The sequence below is a fragment of the Oncorhynchus kisutch genome, linkage group LG18, assembly GCF_002021735.2.
Source record: "Oncorhynchus kisutch isolate 150728-3 linkage group LG18, Okis_V2, whole genome shotgun sequence".
Classification (NCBI taxonomy): domain Eukaryota; kingdom Metazoa; phylum Chordata; class Actinopteri; order Salmoniformes; family Salmonidae; genus Oncorhynchus; species Oncorhynchus kisutch.
Genome location: NC_034191.2, coordinates 42,976,954 through 43,004,222, shown reverse-complemented (window position 1 = coordinate 43,004,222; position 27,269 = coordinate 42,976,954). Strand labels below are relative to the sequence as shown.

The 27,269-nt window shown below is 42.1% G+C and overlaps 1 protein-coding gene across 1 annotated transcript in view; it reads right to left on the bottom strand.

Annotated features, from left to right (window-relative positions):
* Positions 1–4,340: 4,340 nt before the first annotated feature.
* The window catches only part of LOC109909706 (prostacyclin receptor-like), a 44,018-nt gene continuing 21,089 nt past the window's right edge, over positions 4,341–27,269 (bottom strand). Inside the window, exon 2 of the mRNA XM_020508717.2 lies at positions 4,341–7,359. Coding sequence (XP_020364306.1) covers positions 7,075–7,359 — 285 coding nt within the window. The 3' untranslated portion in view covers positions 4,341–7,074. The remainder of the gene's footprint in view (positions 7,360–27,269) is intronic.

Here is a 27,269-nt window from a genome sequence, read left to right as displayed (position 1 = left end):
GAATACTTATGTAAATGTGAAATTTCAGTTTATTTAAATGTTTTTTTTAACCTGTTTTTGCTTTGTCATTATGGGGTATTGTGTGTAGATTGATGAGGGGGAAAAAATAAATAATTTAAATTTAGAATAAGGCTGTAATGTAACAAAATCTGGAAAAAGTCAAGGGGTCTGAATACTTTCTCCAAATGCACCGTACATCATTAATCATGGACTTATTTAGTCACGAACAAATGTATTGTGATACATCAGTGATGTCGCCACTGAAGGGAGTAAGGATGCATTTTGAAAATATCGCAAGACCTAATCAGCTGTAGAGACCTGCGCCAAATGTGTATCTGGAATGCTTGTGTCTCAAAGGACAGGCCTGCTGGTTCGACAGTCTTGAGCACACAACACACTACTAAACCAGAGTGGTTACATGAAAAAGCATCTACGCAAATAGCCTGCACAAATAACACTCCAATTACTCGGGTAGCGTTTGCTCGACAACGTCTTTGCGATAATGGTGATGATGAAAGGCCATGAAGACAGGGAGAGGGTTTTGCCTGTTTCTGTTGGCTCTTAGTGGTAAATAAACATAGCTGTCGTTTGACCATGAGAAATCCTCTTGCAATTGAAGGACCATCCTCAACCACTTAGTGGAATCACATCACTGGGGAATTTGATATAGGGAACTTGTTTCTTTATTATGAATGAGCATAAAGTGTTTTTGGCTTGTAAGTAGCTCTCTCTCTCTCTCTCTCTTACTCACACACACAAACAATGCTGGGAAGTGAAGCATCTATATCAGTTTAATGTGTCAGTAAAGCTGCTCTACTTCCTACTAGATTTTTTTTTGTTGCTTAAGGCTTTGGTAAAGGAGTAGGCTTTGTGGTGGCAGAATCTGTTGGTTATGGTTTCATGCCCTCGTTCAGATGACAGTCCCTCTGGTGAGGCATGCTGTGGTCTGTGCCAACTCTATACTGTCAATTCGGTCTTTCACTAAGCTCTTTTTTTAGTAGGGCATATGCCAGAGGTCGACCGATTAATCGGAATGGCCGATTTAATTAGGGCCGATTTCAAGTTTTCATGACAATCGTAAATCGGTATTTTTGGCCGACGATTTGCAGATAATATATTTTTTTTTAAAAGAAGTTCTTATTTTCAATGATGGCCTAGGAACGGTGGGTTAACTGCCTCGACAGATTTTCACCTTGTCATCTCGGGGGACCCAATCTTGCAACCTTACAGTTAACTAGTTCAACGCAATAACGACCTCTCTCTCTCTCTCGTTGCACTCCACAAGGAGACTGCCTGTTACGCGAATGCAGTAAGCCAAGGTAAGTTGCTAGCTAGCATTAAACTTATCTTATAAAAAATAATCAATCATAATCACTAGTTAACTACACATGGTTGATGATATTACTAGATATTATTTAACATGTCCTGCGTTGCATATAATCTGACTGAGCATACAAGTATCTAAGTATCTGACTGAGCAGTGGTAGTCAGAAGCAGGCGCGTAAACATTCATTCAAACAGCACTTTCGTGCGTTTTGCCAGCAGTTCTTTGTTGTGCTTCAAGCATTGCGCTGTTTATGACTTCAAGCCTATCAACTCCAGAGATGAGGCTGGTGTAACCGAAGTGAAATGGCTAGCTAGTTAGCGCGCGCTAATAGCGTTTCAAACGTCACTTGATCTGAGCCTCCTAGTAGTTGTTCCCCTTGCTCTGCATGGGTAATGCTACTTCGAGGGTGGCTGTTGTCGTTGTGTTGCTGGTTCGAGCCCAGGGAGGAGCGAGGAGAGGGACGGAAGCTAATAGTCAAAGGTTAATGAAATACAAATGGTATAGAGGGAAATAGTCCTATAATTCCTATAATAACTACAACCTAAAACTTCTTACCTGGGAATATTTGAAGACTCATGTTAAAAGGAAGCACCAGCTTTCATATGTTCTCATGTTCTGAGCAAGGAACTGAAACGTTAGCTTTCTTACATAGCACATATTGCACTTTTACTTTCTTCTCCAACACTTTGTTTTTGCATTATTTAAACCAAATTGAACATGTTTCATTATTTACTTGAGGCTAAATTGATTTTATTGATGTATTATATTAAGTTAAAATAAGTGTTCCATCAGTATTGTTATAATTGTCATTATTACAAATATATATATATATTTTTAAATCGGCCGATTTATCGGTATCGCCTTTTTTGGTCCTCCAATAATCGGTAGCGCCGTTGAAAAATCATAATCGGTCGACCTCTAGAATATACTGCATCGTTGTTGTACTGCAACTACCTTTCCTACATGCTCTGCCTGCTTCTGAAATTATATTTTGAGATGGCATATGGGGAAGTGAAGTTTTATGAATACTTTATGACTGCATATTTATACTTACTGTAAACCATAGGAGTGGCATTTCTCTTGCCAATGAAGTTTATTTCTCTATACTTCTAAGAATCGTAAACGGTCATGTCATTGTCCCCAGAGGCTATTTTTTTGTGTGTGTGACTGACTGGCAAGTTCCAAGCAGTTGTGTTGTCTAAACCCCAACTAAACCAAATTCCTGTTTATCTTGTCATGTTTCTGTTTTCCTTCATCTGTAAACACATAGGCAATGTCTTTAAGCTTTGTGAATTGTACAGGACATACAGAAATTAAACATGTAAAATATACTGTATGGTCGCACAATAAAAAAAACTTGCCCATCACAGATTAAGACATACAGTTGAAGTCGAAAGTTTACATACACTTAGGTAGTAGTCATTAAAACTCGTTTTTCAACCACTCCACAAATTTCTTGTTAACAAACTACAGTTTTGGCAAGTCGGTTAGGACATCTCCTTTGTGCATGACACAAGTCATTATTCCAACAATTGTTTACAGACGGATTATTTCACTTATAATTCACTGTATCACAATTCCAGTGGGTCAGAAGTTTACATACACTAAGTTGACTGTGCCTTTAAACAGCTGGGAAAATTCCAGAAAATGGTGTCATGGCATTAGAAGCTTCTGATAGGCTAATCGACATCATTTGTGTCAATTGGAGGTGTACCTGTGGATGCATTTCAAGGCCTACCGTCAAACTCAGTGCCTCTTTGCTTGACGTCATGGGGAAATCAAAAGAAATCAGCCAAGACCTCAGAAAAAAGATTGGGAGCAATTTCCAAACGCCTGAAGGTACCACGTTCATCTGTACAAACAATAGTACGAAAGTATAAATACCATGGGACCACACAGCCGTCATACCGCTCAGGAAGGAAACGTGTTCTGTCTCCTAGAGATAAATGTACTTTGGTGCGAAAAGTGCAAATCAATCCCAGAACAGCAGCAAAGGACCTTGTGAAGATGCTGGAGGAAACAGGTTCAATAGTATCTATATTCACAGTAAAAACGAGTCATATAATGACATAACCTGAAAAGCCACTCAGCAAGGAAGAAGCCACTGCTCCAAAACCAACATAAAAAAGCCAGACTACGGTTTGCAACTGCACATGGGGATAAAGATCATACTTTTTGGAGAAATGTCCTCTGGTCTGATGAAACAAAAATAGAACTGTTTGGTCATGACCATCGTTATGTTTGGAGGAAAAAGGGGGAGGCTTGCAAGCCGAAGAACACCATCCCAACCGTTAAGCACAGGGGTGGCAGCATCATGTTGTGGGGGTGCTTTGCTGCAGGAGGGGATGGTGCACTTCACAAAATAGATGGCGTCATGAGGGAGGAAAAGTATGTGGATATATTGAAGCAACATCTCAAGACATCAGTCAGGAAGTTAATGCTTGGTCGCAAATGGGTCTTCCAAATGGACAATGACCCCAAGCATACTTCCAAAGTTGTGGCAAAATGGCATAAGGACAACAACGTCAAGGTATTGGAGTGACCATCACAAAGCCCTGACCTCAATCCTATAGAAAATGTGTGGGCAGAACTGAAAAAGTGTGTGCGGGCAAGGATGCCTACAGACCTGACTCAGTTACACCAGCTCTGTCAGGAGGAATGGGCCAAAATTCACCCACCCTAGTGTGCGATGCTTGTGGAAACCCCTCCGAAAAGTTTGACCCAAGTTAAACAATTGAAAAGCAATGCTACCAAATACTAATTGAGTGTATGTAAACTTCTGACCTACTGGGAATGTGATGAAAGAAATAAAAGCTGAAATAAATCATTCTCTCTACTATTATTCTGACATTTCACATTCTTACAATAAAGTGGTGATCCTAACTGACCTGAGACAGGGATTTTTTACTTGGATTAAATGTCAGGGATCATGAAAAACTGAGTTTAAATGTATTTGGCTCAGGTGTATGTAAACTTCTGACTTCAACTATACATGTGGAAAGGTACTCACACCTTGAAACCATAGTTTCAATCTTTATTTGGCATTTGAATATTTTTTACATAGGAACATGTACAGCAACCTATACATAACACGTCTGTAACATGTATTCACTTAAACATTTGTTACAATTGATCCCAATACTGAAGAACATATCTGATACCGTATATTCTCAAGTGCAAGAAACCACACTGGAACACACGCTGGGCACGAGTCACATTATAGCTCCGAAAACAAAACCACCACAACACAACACACAACACACTCACATACACAAACACAACACCACACAACCATCCATACAACACAACTGAGGGAACACATAGAAACGTACACAAAAAAGCACTTACCACCTGCAAACATAAACCCAGCACTCTTCACGCAATCACTTTCAGAATCTGAGTTAACACAGGCAGCCCAATTCTGGTCTTTTTTTTAGTAATCAGATTAGCTCTGAAAAATATTTGATGTGGAAATAACAGAATTGAGCTGCCTGCGTGACCACAGCCATAGTGACGGAAGAGAAAGAGGCCAAAAAAAAGCAACATCTTCAAACATCGTTTGGTGAGCTTTTTCAACGACGGAACTACCGACACAGAACTACACTCAAACAAACTCATACAAATGTAGGATCTTAAATTTGATCACTGCACTGCGTTAAATGCAGATGAGCTTCGTGATTTGCATAAATTCACTGACAACCCACACTGACACGCGGTTCTATTAACAGTATTGCACTTTTCATGTCGCCTACTTTTGGCCAGCTAATAGACTAACCACCGATCAAACAACATTATGGACTAAGCGTTCAAATCCTGTGGCTGCAGGATTATTTTTGGTGTGACAATACAGGTCAAATGAATTAGCTTAATACGAAAGAGAGGTACCATCTTGCGTGAGTACACAAAGGAATGTTCATACGATATATTGTACGACAGAATAGCTCCATAGACACAGGTCTTTCTCAATGAGCCCATAATACACCCCAGCTTTGATTGCCTACGACAGCGCATTGACGAAGTGTTGGACGCAAAGGTCTGGAAACTGAGACGTGGGTTTAAGACATGTCACACGTGCACATGCATAGGATCCATGATCCATTCAGCCTTTCAAGAAGATAAATAGATTGGCCTTCGTTAAAACTTGACTCTAGATCCAGGGGACATGCATACAGAGAGAGAGAGAGAGGCCGTCACGCTGTATGAATGTGACCTGCTGTGACCTCGTACTTGTGACCTCGCAGGCCTACATTCTGTTTTCGCTACATGGACCAGTGCAGCGAAACAGAGCGTAAGCTGCATCCCACACTTCAATGATGTGACAGATCAGACAGCCATGTGAAGAGTTGAAGAGGGCAAAGGGGCTGTCGATGAAACACAGCATAACAAATCACATGTTACTCGTTCGTGCATGTTGATGTACTACACTGTTGTTGATGTCACATGAAGTTAATGACCTGATTTCCTTGCGCATACTCACGGGCATGTTGTCTGTTTTTGATGTATCGTGGTGTACATTTTACAAGATGTGAAATAATTCAGGAAGTGAGGAAATCTAAATTCCATCAGGTCGTAATCGTGGACACGACCATACCATCTTTGGTAAGCAAACAGAATGATTAGTAGATTTTTTTAACAGGAACATTCTCGCCCAGTTTGGAAATGGTGTCCAGTGATACCTGGACAGAAGACCTAGTGCAAAAAAAAATCCCGGGTTTCACCGGGTGGTTTATATAGCGCCTTCAGAAACTAATCACACCCCTTGACTTTTTCCACATTTTGTTGTGTTTCAGCCTGAATTTAAAATGGATGATGATTTTTGAAAACGTTTCAAATTAAAAGCTGAAATGTCTCGAGTCAATAAGTATTCAACTGCTTTGTTATATGGCAAGCCTAAATACATTCAGGAGTAAATAATTTGCTTCACAAGTCTTAACAAATTTGCTTAACATAATAACTTGCATGGACTCACTCTGTGTGCAATAATAGGGTTTAACATGATTTTTACCCCACACATACAATTATCTGTAAGGTCCCTTAGTCGAGCAGTGAATTTCAAACACAGATTCAACCACAAAGACAAGGGTTTTCCGATGCCTCTCAAAGAAGGGCATTGGAAAGATGGGTAAAAAAAAGCAGACATTAAATATCCCTTTGAGCACGGTGAAGTTATTCATTACACTCTGGATGGTGTATCAATACACCCTGTCTCTACAAAGATACAGGCGTCCTTCCTAACTCAGTTGACGGAGAGGAAGGAAACCGCTCAGGGATTTCACCATGAATGCTGACTTTAAAACAGTTACAGAGTTTAATGGCTGTGATGGGAGAAAACTGAGGATGGATCAACAAACATTGTAGTTACTCCCCTCCAGGGCTGGTTGTCCATAATAAATCCCTCTTAGTGGTCCTCTCCTGCATACATTCAGTACGGAGCAGGAGTTTCTGTCCTTTTCAGTTGCTTTGAGTTAAGTTTACAGTGAGTTTAAAGGCACAATCAATCACTTTATCCACTCCTTTGCAGTCTTTTTGTACAGCACGGCCATGTATGAAATATGTAGCTCATGCATCAGTATACGCATATGCATTCTAGTCAATAGCGGATAAGGTACCTCCTGTAAGAGCTGGTGGTCCACAAAGTGAATTCTCCAAATCCTCTATCCAGAACCCCTTCCCTCATTGTCTGCTCTCCCACATACATACATCCATAACTCCCATCCTCTTTCCTGCCCCGGGTCCCACCCCTCACATCAGAGGGGCCGGCTGGAGTATAGTTTGGGCTGCAGGGAGACGGAGGTCTTGGGAGACTCCCTGTGGTCGTCAGGGGGTAAGGAGAAGGTGCAGTGGGCCGTGTTCTTCACCACTCCCCCCGTGAAGCGGCAGCGCAGCAGCGAGCGGAGGTGGCGGAACACGGACTTGCGGAAGATGATGAACACCCAGGGGTCCACGATGGGGTTGAGGGCCTGGAAACGGAACGCCAGCAGGTTCTCCTGGTCGTCACCCACCGGCTCGATGGCATTGGCGAAACCGGCAATCTGAGGAGAGTTAAATACGAAAGAGTTCAGTTTATTAGGATCCTCAGTAGCTACTCTTATTGGTCAACATAAAATGTTACATACATTTGATGTGTAGGGAGAGATACAGAAAAATTGAGTGCTGGGGGTGGGGAAGAGAGTAATAAGGGGGAGGCAACAAGAGCGAGGGAGGAGTAAGCACAAGACCCTGTATAAAAAGGCCAGTATAAAATGACAGGACAGAATGTTACAGACAGACAGACAGAATGAGACAGGCAGAATGAGACAGACAGACAGACAGACAGACAGACAGACAGACAGACAGACAGACAGACAGACAGACAGACAGACAGACAGACAGACAGACAGACAGACAGACAGACAGACAGACAGACAGACAGACAGACAGACAGACAGACAGACAGACAGACAGACAGACAGACAGACAGACATCCTGCCTGCCTACAGAGAGCAGCTGGCTAAAAAGCATCTCAGCCGCCCCATTCCAATCCCCTTATATCCTGTGATGTATTCAACAAACAGTCTCATAATTGATTACGTGGCCTGGTGGAGTGTTATTGTGTCACAGTGTCAAATGTTTCCCTGTTGCTAAGGCCTGGGAGTGAAAAGTAATAACCCAAAAGACGGAATGGGAGCAGCCCAGGGACTATTACAGGCCTGAGCTGTGCCAAATCCCCATGCAGGAGGGAGCAGGAACAGCGCTCTCTCCTCCCCACCATGGGCTAAACTAAGCCAGAACAGACACAATGTCCTGTAATGCACTAACAGACATGGGAGAGGATCAAAAGGCAGAGAACACTGCGCAGACACTGTATTTGCGTTGCCATGTCGCCACAACTACAGACTAGAGGTCGACCGATTAATCGGAATGGCCGATTAATTAGGGCCGATTTCGAGTTTTCATAACAATCGGAAATCTGTATTTTTGGGCGCCGATTTGCCAATTTAAAAAAAAAGTATTATTATTATTTTTTACACCTTTATTTAACTAGGCAAGTCAGTTAAGAACACATTCTTATTTTCAATGACGGCCTAGGAACGGTGGGTTAACTGTCTCAGGGGCAGAAAGACAGATTTTCACCTTGTCATCTCGGGGGACCCAATCTTGCAACCTTACAGTTAACTAGTTCAACGCAATAACGACCTCTCTCTCTCTCTCGTTGCACTCCACAAGGAGACTGCCTGTTATGCAAATGCAGTAAGCCAAGGTAAGTTGCTAGCTAGCATTAAACTTATCTTATAAAATAACAATCAATCATAATCACTAGTTAACTACACATGGTTGATGATATTACTTGACATTATCTAGTGTGTCCTGTGTTGCATATAATCTGACTGAGCATACAAGCATACAAGTATCTAAGTATCTGACTCTGCGGTGGTAGGCAGAAGCAGGCGTGTAAACATTCATTCAAACAGCACTTTCATGCGTTTTGCCAGCAGCTCTTCATAGTGGGTCAAGCATTGCGTTGTTTATGACTTCAAACCTATCAACTCCAGAGATGAGGCTGGTGTGACCGAAGTGAAATGGCTGGCTAGTTAGCGCGCGCTAATAGCGTTTCAAACTTCACTCGCTCTGAGCCTTGGGGTGGTTGTTTCCCTTGCTCTGCATGGGTAACGCTGCTTCGATGTGGTGGCTGTTGTCTTTGTATTGCTGGTTCGAGTCCAGGGAGGAGCGAGGAGAGGGACGGAAACTATAGTGTTACACTGGCAATACTAAAGTGCCTATAAGAACATCCAATAGTCAAAGGTTAATGAAATACAAATGGTATAGAGGGAAATAGTCCTAGAACCAACGCGCACACAGGCATGCACACACACACACACACACACACACACACACACACACACACACACACACACACACACACACACACACACACACACACACACACACACACACACACACACACACACACAGAGAGGGAGAGCATAGCCTCTCTTCCCTCTCACAAGGACCCTTATTTCCTCTTCAAAGCTGACAAACCTCACTGTTGCAGGAAAGCTTCCCAATTTAAGGACTAACGATGGCTACATGGGACCACAGCTCATGTAATTCATTACATTCATGGGAGTGGAGGATCAATTATAAATGCAGCAGGTTTTCCCTGATTCAATTGCTGGTCCCATGGCTTGGTTCTGGGCTGCACTGTCATTTATTCATTCACAGTGAAAGGGTGGCCTACTGTAGGGGTGAAATATGTGTCATCCATTGGAGCACGCTGAGGGATAGTGAAGTAAATCTACCATTACTGCCATTACTGTAGCCCCAGGCTGAGTTAGAGGAGGTATATGTTATATGGGCTGTTCTCTGAGTCTGAACAGCGGCAGTAAGGTAGCTCAGACACATAGCTCCCAAGGCCCTATACTGTACAGGCTGACAATTGTGGTCCTCTGTAGTTCAGTTGGTAGAGCATGGCACGGTGCTAGGCCAGGATAGTAGGTTTGATTCCCGGGACCACCCATATGTAAAAAGATATATATATATATATACACTGCTCAAAAAAATAAAGGGAACACTAAAATAACACATCCTAGATCTGAATGAATGAAATATTCTAATTAAATACTTTTTTCTTTACATAGTTGAATGTGCTGACAACAAAATCACACAAAAGTTATCAATGGAAATCAAATTTATCAACCCATGGAGGTCTGGATTTGGAGTCACACTCAAACTTAAAGTGGAAAACCACACTACAGGCTGATCCAACTTTGATATAATGTCCTTAAAACAAGTCAAAATGAGGCTCAGTAGTGTGTGTGGCCTCCATGTGCCTGTATGACCTCCCTACAACGCCTGGGCATGCTCCTGATGAGGTGGCGGATGGTCTCCTGAGGGATCTCCTCCCAGACCTGGACTAAAGCATCCGCCAACTCCTGGACAGTCTGTGGTGCAACGTGGCGCAACGTGGCGTTGGTGGATGGAGCGAGACATGATGTCCCAGATGTGCTCAATTGGATTCAGGTCTGGGGAACGGGCGGGCCAGTCCATAGCATCAATGCCTTCCTCTTGCAGGAACTGCTGACACACTCCAGCCACATGAGGTCTAGCATTGTCTTGCATTAGGAGGAACCCAGGGCCAACCGCACCAGCATATGGTCTCACAAGGGGTCTGAGTATCTCATCTCGGTACCTAATGGCAGTCAGGCCACCTCTGGCGAGCACATGGAGGGCTGTGCGGCCCCCCAAAGAAATGCTACCCCACACCATGACTGACATGACGGGCTGTAAGCCCAACCCCCAGCTGTGGACGTCGGGCCCTCATACCACCCTCATGGAGTCTGTTTCTGACCGTTTGAGCAGACACATGCACATTTGTGGCCTGCTGGAGGTCATTTTGCAGGGCTCTGGCAGTGCTCCTCCTGCTCCTCCTTGCACAAAGGCGGAGGTGGCGGTCCTGCTGCTGGGTTGTTGCCCTCCTACGGCCTCCTCCACGCCTCCATGCTCTGGACACTACGCTGACAGACACAGCAAACCTTCTTGCCACAGCTCGCATTGATGTGCCATCCTGGATGAGCTGCACTACCTGAGCCACTTGTGTGGGTTGTAGACTCCGTCTCATGCTACCACTAGAGTGAAAGCACCGCCAGCATTCAAAAGTGACCAAAACATCAGACAGGAAGCATAGGAACTGAGAAGTGGTCTGTGGTTATCACCTGCAGAACCACTCCTTTATTGGTCTTGCTAATTGCCTATAATTTCCACCTGTTGTCTATTCCATTTGCACAACAGCATGTGAAATGTATTGTCAATCAGTGTTGCTTCCGAAGTGGACAGTTTGATTTCACAGAAGTGTGATTGACTTGGAGTTACATTGTGTTGTTTAAGCGTTCCCTTAATTTTTTTGAGTAGTGTATATATGCACGCAGGACTATAAGTCACTTAGGATAAAAGTGTCTGCTACATGTCATATATTACTACCCGGGCAGACACACGACCTTGGTGACTACTCAGTGAGCCGTGACTTCGAGAGCTGGTGACAGCCAGACTAATCTATTACAGCCTCTCCATCTATTACAGCCTCTCCTCTCTCTTGTTGGCATTACAAGGTCTCTAAGAATGATGGTTACAAACTAGGAGCCTGTAACAGTGATAGATGAATACATCATAAAAAATTCAAAAACAGTTTTATGGTGACAGTGTCTGGGTGGGATGTCATACATCAGGCACACTGACACACACCTTGTGATTGTCAACTCACATTTGGATTTATTTGTAACCTTTATTTAGGTAGGGGAGTCCCACTGAGGTCTCTTTTTTTTTATTTTTTAAGGAGCCCTGCGTTGTAAGACCAAGCAATTATACATTCAAGGCACAAACCTAGGAAACACACAAAGAAGAACAGACAGCAAAAGAAACATCAAAAAGAAAACAAAACGCAGGAAATGTGATTTGGATGTGTACTGCGAAAGAAAGCTTAATATGATGTTTGTTGTTACGCGCTGCCAAAGCGTCTCAGAAACAACACTGCTTCAGCTACCACCTTCTCCTTGCCACCCAGCCACATATGTCTCCTCTGGGCAGACCTGGTATCCTTTAAAAGAGACACAAATCACGGGCGCTGCCACCGAGTGTGGGTTTAGAACGCAGGATAGAACGCAGGATAGAACGCAGGATAGATGTGAGGCATCAGCCGCTGTTCCTGAGAATGAGAACACAAAGTAACGTTCCTGTGTTTTCCTCCTCCTTCCCTCAGCCTGTTATTACAGTCCATCCTCTGAACACTACAGTCCATCCTCTGAACACTACAGTCCATCCTCTGAACACTACAGTCCATCCTCTGAACACTACAGTCCATCCTCTGAACACAGGCTGAATTTCATTTATTTAACCTTTATTTAACTAGGCAAGTCAGTTAAGAACAAATTCTTATTTACAATGACGGCCTAGGAACAGTGGGTTAACTGCCTTGTTCAGGGGCAGAACAACAGATTTTTATCTTGTCAGCTCAGGGATTCGATTTAGCAGCCTTTCGGTTACTTGCCCAATGCTCTAACCACAAGGCTTCCTGCCGCCCCTAAATACACTACAGTGAATACTATTGTATTTATACCATGGTATACTCTAGTATTTTTTTCGTGCTGGCCCAACACTCTAACCACTAGGCTACCTGCCGCCATGAAAGGTCACAAACAAGGGCTAACTTTTGCGTCAATGCAGGAGCCCCCCCCCCCCCCCCCCAAGCCCAGAGACTTGGACTCATCCAGGGGAGTCATTCCTGTATAGTGAACGTTAATCTATGGTGGTCCATGGAGGTCTTTCTATACCCTACTCTAGGAAGCCCGATTGCCTGAGAGTTTTATCATCTACTTAGCACTGAGAAAACGGTGTGTGTGTGTGTGTGTGTAGCTGGACTTAGTATGATCAACACCCATTTGAACCCTATTCCCCACAGCCAAACCATTATGGAGAAAAAACGTCTAGATGTCTAGCTCTCAGACAATGTGCGTGTGCCGTCTGCGTGCGCGTGGGAATTCTATCTGTGGAATCACTCGGTCTGTCAATATCTTCCATCTTTCCACCAAAATTAGAACCAGTCCACACAATCCTTTTGTCATCTGTCTGGGGAATCATTGTGTGTGTGTGTGTGTGCGTGCGTGTGCACTAAGAAAGCCCAAAAAGGCTACAGAGAGACTTCAATGCAGCCATTAAGACTGTACAAGTGCTCAGCAGGCTTCTGTGTATTGACTGGTAACAATAGGAGAGTTATTTACCCGGAAGGCTCAATCCCCAGGCGGTGACTGGACCTGCTGCGTACGCGCCGGCAAGGAAACAAAGCTTTTATCAAAGTATCCAACTACACGATACATAGGTGACCTGTTCAAGCGGTTGTATAAAGCCTCTAATGTACCCTTACTGGAAAGAGTATTATGCTCTGAGGAGGGGTGCATCAGTTCTAGAGGCAAGCACAATGTTGACCAGGCAGGCACCATGAGACACAGCCCATCAGGGCCTGTGGTCTGTTCATAACTCATACCGAGCCTGGCAACCATAAGAGATACTGGGCATCGCAGACCAGAGCTAACACAAGGTTGATATCTCCTCTGTCAGAGGGTAACTTCAGAAAGAGAGAGAGAGAGTGGGAGAGGGAGGGAGAGCATTCTCCTTCAGCTCATCCTCAAATGGTGATGCCTCACCCCAGCAATCGAGCTCCATTGTCATCCTGTGCTTTTCTTGGCAACTATCTGCGTGTTGTTGATCATTATCTCATAATTACCCTTGTATGTTAATCATTGTTACGTAGTCTTTCTAACAGATGACTACTGAAGTAACAAAGAACAGATGTGTGCCAGGAAATATGACACTGTCACTGACTTTACACACACACACACACACACACACACACACACACACACACACACACACACACACACACACACACACACACACACACACACACACACACACACACACACACACCCATGTTTTGTCCCACCACAATGTTTTTTAAAATATATACTTAAGTCTTGTTTTTCGAGCCCTGAGAACTTGTATGCACGCATCCGCACTCACACTTACACACGGACACACACAGCCGCACACGGACGTGACGTCACACTCAGTGAGTTAATGAGTGGTGTGGCAGCTTGGCTTTGACATCTTTCCATCCGCTCAGACTAACCCCTCTCTAATTGTGGTCCTCTTCTTTCAGGTCCCTCTCTCTTTCTTCTCCCCTCATCCACCCTCCCGCACTCTGTTTCATTCCCCATCTCTCCCCTCCTTACAAGTCTCTCCATCCTCTCTTGTCATCTCCTGTTTTTCCATTGTTGCCATTATCATGATCTCCCCTCACAAGCTCAACCCTCTCTCCTCTCCTTCCACTCCCACGTTCTCTCTCACATGCACCTCGGTCTGCTTGCACTCTCCCCTTCAGAAAGCCAGAAAGCTCCTGTTCCGGTACCAAGTCCTCTTTCGTTACCACTAAGGGGAACTGAGGGCAGGTGTTGTAAAAAAGAAAAAAAGTTTAAAAAAAAAGACTGTTCACGTGAAGCAGCATGTGGCCCGATACACAGCACAAACACCGTCTGACCCATTAAACAGGCGAATAGAGACTGAAAAGTGCTGCATTTGTTGTGTAGCAGCCAGCCCAGAACCTGCTAATAGAGGCCACATTAAAGAGGAAGTCAAACTGTAGCCACTGTGTCCCCACTCTCAGACGGCGAAAGAAGACGACTGGATAGGCTGAAAGCACATCTAGCCATGTTGCAATGTCAATAGAAGGTTTCAGCAATAAGCTGAGTAGGCGTTTATCTTCTCTGGGCTTTTTTTTGTGACTGAAAATGCTTTCTCCCGTTTTGTGCCCAAATTAGACCAGAAGAAACCTGGCAGGAAATAGCAGAAATAGCAGAATGTTTGTAGGGTCACAGAGGAACACTAGACCTTTCCCCAGAGTCCTTTCCTCTGTAGCATAGAATCTCTAAAGATAGTAAACCCTGTGGTGAGGATTTCTGACTGTCACTCTGATGTACAACTGTGATTACCTCGCAGGTACATGTCTTTGCATGTCTTTTACTATTAAAACTGTTGGCACGTGAGAGAGGCAGGTAGCATGCGATGGGTTTATGTTACACCACAGAGACAGCACGAGCTGTCACTGTAGCCACTTCACAAGCCCTGACATGTAGACTCTCGTTAGGATTCTCTGTGACGAATGGCTTCCAGAACACACCAAACGACCTTCCTGCACATAACCTCAACACACTACTACAAACCTGGGGTAATACAGGGGCGTGTGAAGTAGGACACACCATAGCAAAATGTTTTGAAATGCTCTGCAACAGGAAATGAAAATGGTTTGAGTCTTATTTGAGTAGTTTCAGTAGCATGTCCCCGTTTCACGCAGTCTCCAAAACGTTTTCTCCCTACTGAACACGAACCAGGGTTATCTTTAGGCCTCTTCAGTATAGCAACTGCAACAGCCACCCACTGACAGCCTCAGTGACAGGGCTGCTCCAAAACATGCGCTAGAGTTGTTGGCATTGGTCTGGTCGTCAGAGAGTTTTCCCTACAACTAATTGATGAGCAAACTTTACAACCGTTTCACATGTTCGCTCAAATTAGAGACAGCTACAAATGTAAACAAAAAAAACCCTATGAAGAGTGAAAGGACGAGTGAGAGAGAAACACAGAGCAAGGCTTCAGGGTTTGGCAGGCCATTTGTTGTGGTATGCAGAATACATGATCGACTCAATAATTTGGCAGGGCGCGTTGACTAGGGAGAGAGCATGAAAAAGAACCATATGTGGTAGACTGCTTCTACTTCCGGGATATACTGTATTTGGTTTCATGGTCATATCCACTTGACTAATGTCTTATACAGTATGTGTACTCTATATTCAAAGAAAAACCAGTCAGAATTTCATCCGGTAAAAGGGAGGAACGCTTCCACCCACTTGGCACAGATGTCAATTCAACGAGTTTCCACTGTTAGTTGAAAGTCATGTAATTGAGAAGACATTGAAACAACGTTGATTCAACCAGTCTTCCCAGTGGGCGGTTTCTTTAATCCAGATGGGACTAACAAAACTCATTACTTTATTGGCACAATGTTTATATTCTGTTAACTTATTCTCAAATAATGTTGTTGACCTGTTGTTGACCTTGTATGTTGTCAAAGCATAAATTGTAGAGAGAAAAAAAAAACACTTCAAAAACCCCACCTCAAACTTGTATCTCAAACAGACCATTTCAAAAAAGCTTGCTATTTCCTCATGATGTCAAACTTCTGAGGAGGATGAGCTGGCCAGTCAGCGGTCTACTCACTTGAGTATTTTTAATGACCGGTATACGCCCACCTCATTCTGTTGTTGGGGTAAGCTCACACCATCCAACACAGAAATGCTGCTTTTAACATGCATAGTCCTGCTGCCAAAATACCAAATCCAACTCCAGTGGCCTCATGGGTGGAATGTTATTAATATTTGTCATAATTAATCAACATTATTTCAAGAAAATACAGTTCAACTCTTTATCTGGCCTGGTACAGGCGTCTTCTTTTTTTAAGCCCATAACCATGAGGTGTGTACTTTTGTTTCGAAGTAGAGTTGTTGAAGACTACCAAAAAAAAACACTGTGTGACCCTGATTTAACCCACTGCAGTAAAACGTTTTAACTACCATTTTGTGGAAGGAAAACTATTTCACTTATAGGTCATATGACATAGAAATATGGAAACCCTGGACAGTTACTTTAAAAGAGACCGTGTGGAGGTAAGGCCATGTGATAGACTATAGCATCCTGTCCAGGGGGGTGTGCTTGCACCATACAGTACCAGTCAAAAGTTGCCTCACACGACAGAAACAGGAGAAACAGGAGAAACAGGCTCCTGCTCCTATGAGCCCTTCTTGATTGCACAAACCAAGCCTCGTGCAAGGCTTGTCGGCTGGGTGGAGCTGGCAGCACACAGGTGCTGTGCTGGAGTACTGGGGCATATCAGGTGAACTCTCACACACACACACACACACACACACACACACACACCGTATAATGACGACAGATAGAGGGCACCGGGGGGAGTGTGGACCAGAAGGATACACACACTGACTGTCACACACTGAAACAAAAACACACAGACCTATAACTCCTCCTTCACACACACACACACACACGCACATGCACATATTCTATGAAATATGACCTATAAGTGCAAGATGGCGCCGCTTTGCTTGAAGTCCTTAGGAAACTGTGCAGTATTTTCTTTTCTTTCTGTGTTTAAAAATGTTTTATTTCTTTTTTTATAAGCATTTCGCTACACTCGCAAATAACATCTGCTAACCCTGTGCATGCGACCAATACAAAATGTGATTTGATTTGACACAGCGGACACCTGAGGTGATTGATCACAGGGACATAACGTGTGATCCAAACACAGTTACTGATTAACACCTGATCACAGTCTCCATCCGTCACATAGATGACATCCCGCTGGGCACAGATTCAACGTGGATCCATCCAGTGTATGGCCTGTGTGGATGGCTATGAAAGGAATTGTTGAGAACTCCAACGAACTCTCTCAATTCCCACTTCAGGGACATGTCCTCTGCAATGCCCACCCATTAAACTCTGGACCTCTATATTACTGATGGTGTCACTAAACCTTCCCGCAGCCACACACATCCCTGAAGGGATTTAGGTTGAAACCAACAGTCCCATGTTAGAGCAACTATGCTTGGTTGTTTTTATTGCTATATATTTGTGTATTGCTATGTATTTAGCAACATTAAAATTAGTGTCTCATAACTAAGTTGAATTTCAGGGGAACAGAATGATGCTCACCTTGGCACTTTTAGGTGCAGGGGGCACATAGTAGCAGTTTTGGCAAGGCCTGTAAAGAGATATGTAAGGGGGTGAGAGGGCTTTTAGCTGGAGTGTAGCAGTAACCCTAACTATGGGTCAGTGGTCACTAAAACACAAAGCCACAGATTCCGAGATGGGGTTCCTGGATGCATGGTTTCAATTATTAGAAATGGTGCAGTCCCCGCTGTCCGCATTCTCTAGCTCTGAGCGTTCTGCCTGGCGGAACATGTGTTCTCCGCAGGAACCGAGACTTCTAGAATGATCAGAGAGATATTTAATAAACAGAGATTTCATTCGAGAAAAATGCTCCCTAAACAGCCTGTGAATAAATCTGAATGTACAATGTAAGAGATGAAAACAAAGGACACAATATTGCCTGCTGGTTTTACAATGTAGGATCATGTTTTAACGGTACACTTATTTGATAAACTGCAGGGAAACTTCAAACCTGACCGTGAACTCAGAAATGACATAGTATTTGTAACTGGGGAATTTCATTTAATATTCCAATAGGACACGCCATGGTGAATCATTATGACTGCTTGACAGTTGGAATTCCCATGTCTTTTTAACAAGGGTGTAAGTGTGTCTGATGGAGGGATTTGACTCGATATTCCAATAGGATATGAAAAGTTTCATTCAAAAACACTATATATCCTTTTTCAGAAATGTTGGTAAATTAGCTTCTATTGTTTAAAGAAATTATGAAAGGGATTTGTTCGTTTTTCACTATCTAATCGTAGCATGGGGTTGTTCAATGACAGACATGCATTTGTTTCAAATCTTTCCCTTTCAGAGAGACAAATAATCATGTTTTTTTTTTGCAAAATGCTATATATCTGCCTCACTTGCAGAAAAATAAGTAGTACTGCTTGGCTTTACACAGTCAAATGTAACATAACTACATTTTTTATAAAGAAATTGACAGATTATACATTTGTGACATCAATATTACATTTACATTTGACATTTGAGTCATTTATCAGATGCTCTTATCCAGAGTGACTTACAGTAGGTGCATTCATCTTAAGATAGTCTCACCTAGCTACCTCATTTCACAGTCAAATGTACAGGATACGTACATTCCATTCCAGGTAAAATATATATTTAAAAAATCAGTAATATTAACAGTAATATTTTTCCACACATGAAGGTACCCATTAGCAAACATTTCTGATGAAAAAAATAAATAAATGTGACATTTATTCTTTTTGAAAATTGCGTTTTGCAAATAAACTCTTCACATGGTGAATCATTATGACTCCGACTGTTGGAATTCCCATTTCCCTTTAAAAGGGTGTAAGGCGAATCCAAGGAATCCACAAAACTTTCGCCAATTATTCAAAAAACTAGGATTTTTTCCTAACAGAGAAAAGCTCGCAATAACTCACAGTTAAAAAAAAAGGAAGCTAACTGCAACAGGGTCTGCAGTGCAGTCAACTCAAAACCCAGAAGTTGTGTATATCAGACATTCTTGCATGCTGCTTTATAACAGCAGTTCAGGTGATTTAGTCACATGACTCCTGGGTTAGATATAGGGTTTGTCCTAATGTGTGTGTGCAGTATTTCACTTCAATGTGTGTATTGGCAGACTTCATTAGATCATGTCCTGGGATAAGGAGGGTGAACCAACGCCTCATACAAGTGGCCTATTGTTCTACACCGACACCTCTAAATCCTGTCATAGGGCTTTTCTCTGCAATATTGACACAACCATGTTGAACAACTGTGTTCTTCAGCTGCTTAATCAATATTTGTAATAGAAACCAAATCGTTTGTAATAAGGGACACATTCATTCTGATTTGGTCGTTACATACAGTATTATAGCAATTTTAACTCTGCTTTCTTGCAGTTTCTCTTGTATCACTTTGGCACATTTTTTCAGATGTAAGTGATATATTTTCAAAACTAAGAGTCAAAACTCTGAACTAATAACACTTGTAATGGTCCCCGATCTTATGTTCAGAACCTTTGATTGTGCATTCATTAGGGGTTCACACATCTTTCACCCGTCAGTCATTCAGTCATTCAAAGTTTTCTGTGAAATACCATGAGCACCTTTAGTTTAGACACCAATAAATCAGAAAATGATAGGCTCACGATTTAGTCATTTTAACTTCCATTCTATATTTTTTTTTTAAATGACAGGACACACATTTCAAAACTGTTATTTTTGAATTGCTGAATAGAAAGAACCGTAGATGGTAAATATACTTTTCTAAACAGTATTTGACTATAATTTCACATGCAAAAAAAAAAAAAAGTTTGATCCAATGGCAGGTTGTGAGCATGTTGAGAAGTATGTCAGTCTTACAGTCTCATTATCCTTACACAGTACATACAGTGCAGTCGGAAAATATTCAGACCTTTTTTTCCACATTTTGTGGCCTTGTTCTAAAATGGATTACATTATTTTTTCCCCTCATCAATCTACACACAATACCCCATAATGAAAAAGCAAAACAGGTTTTTAGAAATGTTGCAAATGTATTAGAAAATACCTTATTTACATTCAGAAGTATTCAGACCCTTTGCTATGAAACTCGAAATTGAGCTCAGGTGCATCCTGTTTCCATTGATCATCCTTGAGCTGTTTCTACAACTTGATTAGAGTCCACCTGTGGTAAATTCAATTGATTGGATATGATTTGGAAAGGCACACGCCTGTCATTATGGGGTATTGTGTGTAAATTGATGAGAAAAACAAAAAATGTATCCATTTTAGAATAAGGCTGAGTAAAGGGTCTGAATGCTTATGCAAATGTGACATTTCAGTTGCATTTTCTAAACCTGTCTTTGCTTTGTCATTATGGAGTATTGTGTGTAAATTGATGAGAAAAACAAAAAAATGTATCCATTTTAGAATAAGGCTGAAACATAACAAAATATGGGCAAAGTTTAGGAGTCTGAATACTTTCCGACAGCACTGTATGTGGGCGAAATCAACAGAAATATTGGTATTGTAAAGCAGTTGTCTAGTGGAAAAATATAGTACAGTGTTAAGCCATTTCTGCCCAATGCAACATAGTACAAGATCACCCTTTCTTATGAGACTTGTCAGCTGATGCATTTTGAGCAGAGAGACAGGTGATAATGTATCAGCTTACAGTGTATCTAGGAAATTCAGATAATGAGTGGAATATATACTTATATACAACCCAGCAGTGCATTGTACACTACACTATATTTTCAAATGGGAGCACACAGAGGGACTCGTTCCACTTCGTCCAATTGAATTAGAATGATTAGAATTTACAGCCACATCCATATATGATTTTTTTTTTGCCCTTCCAACATAAACTGATGTCAAATGGATACATTTATGAGGTAAAAAATATATCTTTTTCAAACATAGCAGCCAGTCTTACATTCAAAACCTTTCATTGTGCGTTAATTATGTTTGTAGACATCTTTCACCACACAACCATTGATTCAAAATATATGTTTACCGTGAACTATAATGAGTACATTCATTGGTTTAATCAAACACAACATAACGATATCTTCTCAATTTAGTTATTTTAACAATCAGTTAATCCAATAGCAAAAAACACAAGCTACATGTTTAAAAATTCACAAAACACTTAAAAAATTGACTGAACATCAAATTTCCATCATTTCTATCCCGTGTGTGATCAAAAGGTGTGATCATTGAAGACATCTTTCACAATGTAATGAAATGAAACAAATGAAATGAACAATATTTAGCAGGCACTAGTTTGCATCAAGCCTGTCTTGAGCATTTGGCCATAGGTTCTCATCGAAATCGCATGCCGTCAATACTAGTGCACCTTGGGAAAAAAAACTTTTGGCATGGCATGAATCCAAGCCTGACATACTATAGGTCTGGATTGATGTCATTGCATGCCTCATCCATGGTCAGAAGCAGGGTGGTACGCTCATGGGGATGGCAATCATACATCTTCCAGCGGTATTGTAATCGTGTATTGTGGCGTGTAAATCCGACTTGTCTGTACGTGAGTAAGATAACTACACACGGTGCATCTCTACAAAGGCAAATGTATGGCTAATTACTTGATGTTGCTTCACATTTACAGGACACGTGAGAGAGGGAGATGCTTTCCTCATGAACCCCTACATTCCCCTCTTTAGCATTTTATGGCCAATCAGGATGCGATACGCAAATAACATCACACATTGTATTTTACAGTATTTTTATGACCCACAGCAAGTGTATTCATCTTAAGATAGACAGGTGAGACGACCACACACCACAGTCGTATCTCAACCATGTTTCACATACATTATACAATGCAAAATACAATACAACACACAATACAACATGTCTGTGTGTCTCTTCACAGTCCCCGTTGTGCCATAAGTACGGTGTTCATTTATCTGTTTTTATTGCTAGCTTGAGTAACCTGGGGTGGCAGAGAGTTCCATTTAGTCATGTCTCTATTCAATACTGTGCGTGTCCCAGCCTCTGCTCTGGACACGGGGACTGTGGCGAGACCTCTGGATACATGTCTTGTGTGATACCCATGAGTGTCCCAAACTGTGTGCCAACTGCTTGAACAGACAGTTCGGTACCTTCAACACATCAATAACTCGCACAAAGACCACTAGTGATGCAGTACATCTCTAAATCGACTTTGAGCCAGGAGAGATTGACGTGCATGTTACTGACACTTCCCTCCGTGTACATCTAAGTGCAATACGTGCTGCTCTGTTTTGGACCAACTGGAATTTGCATATGTCCTTATTTGCTACACCTGACCAACTGGACAGTTGTCCAGGTGTGACAAAGCTAGGCCCTGTAGGACCTGTCTGGTTGACTGAGATATCAAGAAAGCAGAGCAACGCCTTACCATCGACAGACCTCTTCCCATTTAAGTGACCATTGGGTTAATTGTATGGCTAACGAATTACAAGAAAATCATATCGAAAGTAAAGTGAATATTGCATTTTGAAAAGCAGATATGGAATAGTTTGTTGTACTCGGTCAACTGAAAATGTGCTTAGAGTTTTGGAACATGAGCCATTTTGATGATCTCTTTAAATTTGTGCTTAGACTTGTGAAAATGTACCCGATACTTATGAAAATGACGCCAAAGTAATTTCTGTAAACACTGACTGTTCTTGTTTGCAACAAGGTGAATCTTAGTTTTGAACGCTGTCAAAATGTCCTCCCACCTGTGATGAGTTGAGTTCCCACAAAAGTTAAAATGGCTGCACAAGTCTACAGCCACAACAAAGTGCAGCATCAAATAGAAGCCCTTGGTGGTGGCCAAACAGATGCTCATGCTTTTTTCCCCCCTCAGAGTCGGGGGAAACGGGTGATGGTATTCAGTGTCAGATCTGATTGATGGCTGCGTCCTGGATAAGACTGTGAGGTCATCACTTTTGTACCAGTAGCTGCCACGGTGGACTCGACACAAACCAGCTGTGCTCCTAATTAACTGTTGCCATCTTGCGCTCTCTCCCTCTAACCTCTGATTCCCTCTAACTTGACTTTCTCCCGCAATCTTTTCTCGCTCGCTCTCTGTATGCCATACCTCTTCTAAACCCTCTAACAGTCTTTGTCCCTCACTCTGACCAAATGAACCGTCTACCGCCCTGCTGCACCCTCCTCTACATACAATAGTTTGAACCAGGATCCAGCCGTCTTATTAGAGTCAACCACCAGTAAAGGTGAACACAGGGACATATCCTCAAAGTTGTGGTGCTTCAAAGGTGCAGACAAGACCGTGCCAACAACCTCGGTTTTGACCAATGAACAAAAGGCTCTAGCAAAATATATACGAGCCAAAGGGAAATAAAAGGAGGACAGAAATTGAGTGATGGGTTTGTGTGTGGTGTAGTATGCGTGGGAAAGAAACGAGTAGGAGGGAGATTTCACATTCTCAATCAGTTGAGCAGCATATTTAGATTAAGAGCTATGAAACTCCCCGTCTGTCATAAAATCTCCCCTAATCTCACCCATTGCAGCCACACTTCACCTACCACACCTTGTAACAGATGACATTCATATTCTGACTATCTCCGAAACTCACTTAGATTAACACTGTTGATGATACAGTGGTAGCAATACCTGGTTATAACATCTACCAAAAAGACAGAAATGCAAACAGGGGCGGTGTTGTGGTCTACATAAAGAACCACATTCCTGTAAAGCTTAGAGACGATCTAATGTTAAATACTGTTGAAGCAATATGGCTACAGGTTCATCTGCCTCACCTAAAGCCCATTGTTGTGGGAAGCTGCTATGGACCACCAAGTGCTAACAGTCAGTATCTGGATAATATGTGTGAAATGCATGATAATGTATGTGATATTAACAGAGAAGTATATTTTCTGGGTGATTTAAATATTGACTGGCTCTCATCAAGCTGCCCACACAAGAAAAAACGTCAAACTCTAACCAGTGCCTACAACCTGGATCAGGTTATCAGTCAACCTACCAGGGTAGTTACAAACAGCACTGTTAGCACTTGGTGGTCTAATGAAATAATCAACGTGTATTGATCACATCTTTACTAATGCTACAGAAATTTGCATAGGATGTAGTGATCACAATATAATAGCCATATCTAGGAAAACCAAAGTTCCAAAGTCTGGGCCCAATATAGTGTATAAGAGGTCATACAATATACGTTTTTTTAGTGATTCATATGTTGATGATGTAAAGAGTATTTGCTGGTCTGTGGTGTGTAATGAGGAGCAACCAGACTCTGCACTTGACACATTTATGAAATTGCTTATTCCAGTTACTAATAAGCATGTACTCGAAAACTGGCCGGATGAACCAAGTCTCAGGCCCTGGGAAGAAAATGTTGTCTGCAGTTTTCAAGCTAATTTTCCTGATATTCTACACATTTTGTCATGGGGCAGAGAGAGAGAGAAAAACATCTGTTTTTAAAGCTTAAATTACAGTGCATTTATGTAAAAAAAAAACTTTTAAGGGAATTCAAGAGGTATTGAATTGAAAAATGTATCATTGGCGGTCTACTGTGGATACCAATATCCCGGTGAGCCTCCAAGGCCATTGTTGCCCAGGGTTAAGAACATACAAGGGGATTTTAATGACTGTAAAATCCCCTTGGATTGATGAGGAATTGAAAAATTGTATGGTTGAGAGGGATGAGGCAAAAGGTATGACAAATAAGTCTGGCAGCCCAACTGATTGGCAAACGTACTGCAAATTAAGAAATCATGTGACTAAACTAAATAAAAAATAAACTATGCTATGAAACAAAGATAAACGATATAAAGAATGAGAGTAAAACGCTTTGGAGCACCTTAAATAAACATTTAGGGGAAAAAAAGCCAACGCGGCTTGATCATTCATTGAATCAGTTGGCTCATTTATCACAAAACCCACTGTGTATCAACCATCTAGAATTGTCAACTACTTTAATGACTTTTTCATTGGCAAGATAAACAAACTTAGGGACGCTGACACTACACATACATGTATATCTGACCAAATTCTGAAAGAAAATAATTGTCAGTGTAGAAGAGGTGAATAAAATATAAGCCACCGGGGTCTGACAACCTGGATGAAAATGTACTGAGGATAATAGCGAACAATATTGCCACTCCTATTTGCCACATCTTCAATTTAAGCCTACTAGAAAGTGTGTGCCCTCGGACCTGGAGGGAAGCTAAAGGCATTCCGCTATCCAAGAATAATAAAGCCGTGGCTCAAATAGCCGACCAATCAGCCTGTTTGAGTATGTGGATGACTCAACACTATACACGTCAGCTACCTCAGCGACTGAAATAACTGCAACACTTAACAAAAGCTGCAGTTAGTTTCGGAATGGGTTGGAAAAAATAAGTTAGTCCTAAATATTTCCTAAACTAAAATAATTGTATTTGGGGCAAAACATTCACTAAACCCTAAACCTCAACTACATCTCGTAATGAATGATGTGGAAATTGAGCAAGTTGAGGTGACTAAACTGCTTGGAGTAACCTTGGATTGTAAACTGTCCTGGTCAAAACATATTGATACAACACTAGCTAAGATGGAGAGAAGTCTGTCCATAATAAAGAGCTGCTCTGCCTTTTTAACAACACTATCAACAAGGCAGGTCCTACAGGCCCTGGTTTTGTCTCACCAGGACTACTGTTCAGTCGTGTTGTCAGGTGCCACAAAGAGGGACTTGGGAAAATTGCAGTTGGCTCAGAACAGGGCAGCAAGGCTGTAAGGTACACGGAGAGCTAACATTAATGACATGCATGTCAATCTCTCCTGGCTCAAAGTGAAAGAGAGATTTACAAAAACAAGTAATGAGGAAGTCAGAGGTGTTGACAAGCTGAAGGTACCGAGTTGTCTGTTTAAAATATTATCACACAGCTTTGACACCATTGCATACCCCACAAGACATGCCACCATAGGTCTCTTCACAGTCCCCAAGTCCAGAACAGACTATGGGAGGCGCACAGTACTACATAGAGCAATGACTACATGGAACTCTATTCCACATCAGGTAACTGATGCAGCAGTATAATCAGATTTAAAAAGCAGGTAAAAATACACCTTATGGAACAGCGGGGACTGTGAAGTAATACAAACAGACATGCATATAAACGCATGATAACGTACGCACTATACACACACGTACACATGGATTTTGCATTGTAGATGTGTGGTAGTGGAGTATGGGCCTGAGGGCACGCACTTAAGTGTGTTGTGGATTCTGTAATGAATGTATTCTAATGTTTTTAAAATTGTATAACTGCCTTAATTTTGCCAGACCCCAGGAATAGTAGCTGATGCCAAGGCAGCAGCTAATGGGGATCCATAACAAATACACCAGCCTGCAACACAGAACTGGTCTTGCGTCACACACAGCAGGGACGGGTCTCTGAAGTGCTTTAGCTTGAGTAGCGAGTATCAATACACCCAGTCACTACAAAGATACAGGCGCCCTTCCTAGCTTAGTTGCTGGAAAGGAAGCTCATGTATTTCAACATGAGGCCAATGGTGTTACAAAGTTACAAAGTTGAATGGCTGTGATAGGAGAGAATTGAGGATGTACAAGTTTGAACTTTGGTATTGAAGATAAAACTGCTTCTCCAATAGAAATCCCTGATCACACTTGTAGGCGATGTTGGCTAGCTAAGATCATGAGTAGCAACATGTCATTGAGTTTATCAGTCATCTACACTCTTAGAAAAAAGGGTTCCAAAAGGGTTCTTCTGCCATCCCCATAGGATAACCTTTTTTTGGTTCCAGGTAGAACGCTTTTTGGTTCCAGGTAGAAATATTTTGGATTCCAGGTAGAACCCTCTGTGGAGAGGGTTCTATACGGAACCCAAAAGGGTTCTACCTGGAACAGAAAGGGTTCTACCTGGAATCAAAAGAGTTATTCAAAGGGTTCTCCTATGGGGACAGCCGAAGAACCTTTTGGTTCTAGATAACACCTTTTGTTCTCAGAGTGTAGAGCTGAACTGCACATGTGCAGGCTGTCAAATCAAAAGTCACTCCTTTGATATAAAGTCGTTTTTGACAACAACAACAACAACAACAAAAGGAAAATGTGTCAGTTTGTCACTATCACACGGTTAGAGTAATAACATGTTCAATCACTTAAGACATTGGGCCCCCGAATGTAGGTTGTGTTGGAGATAATGAAC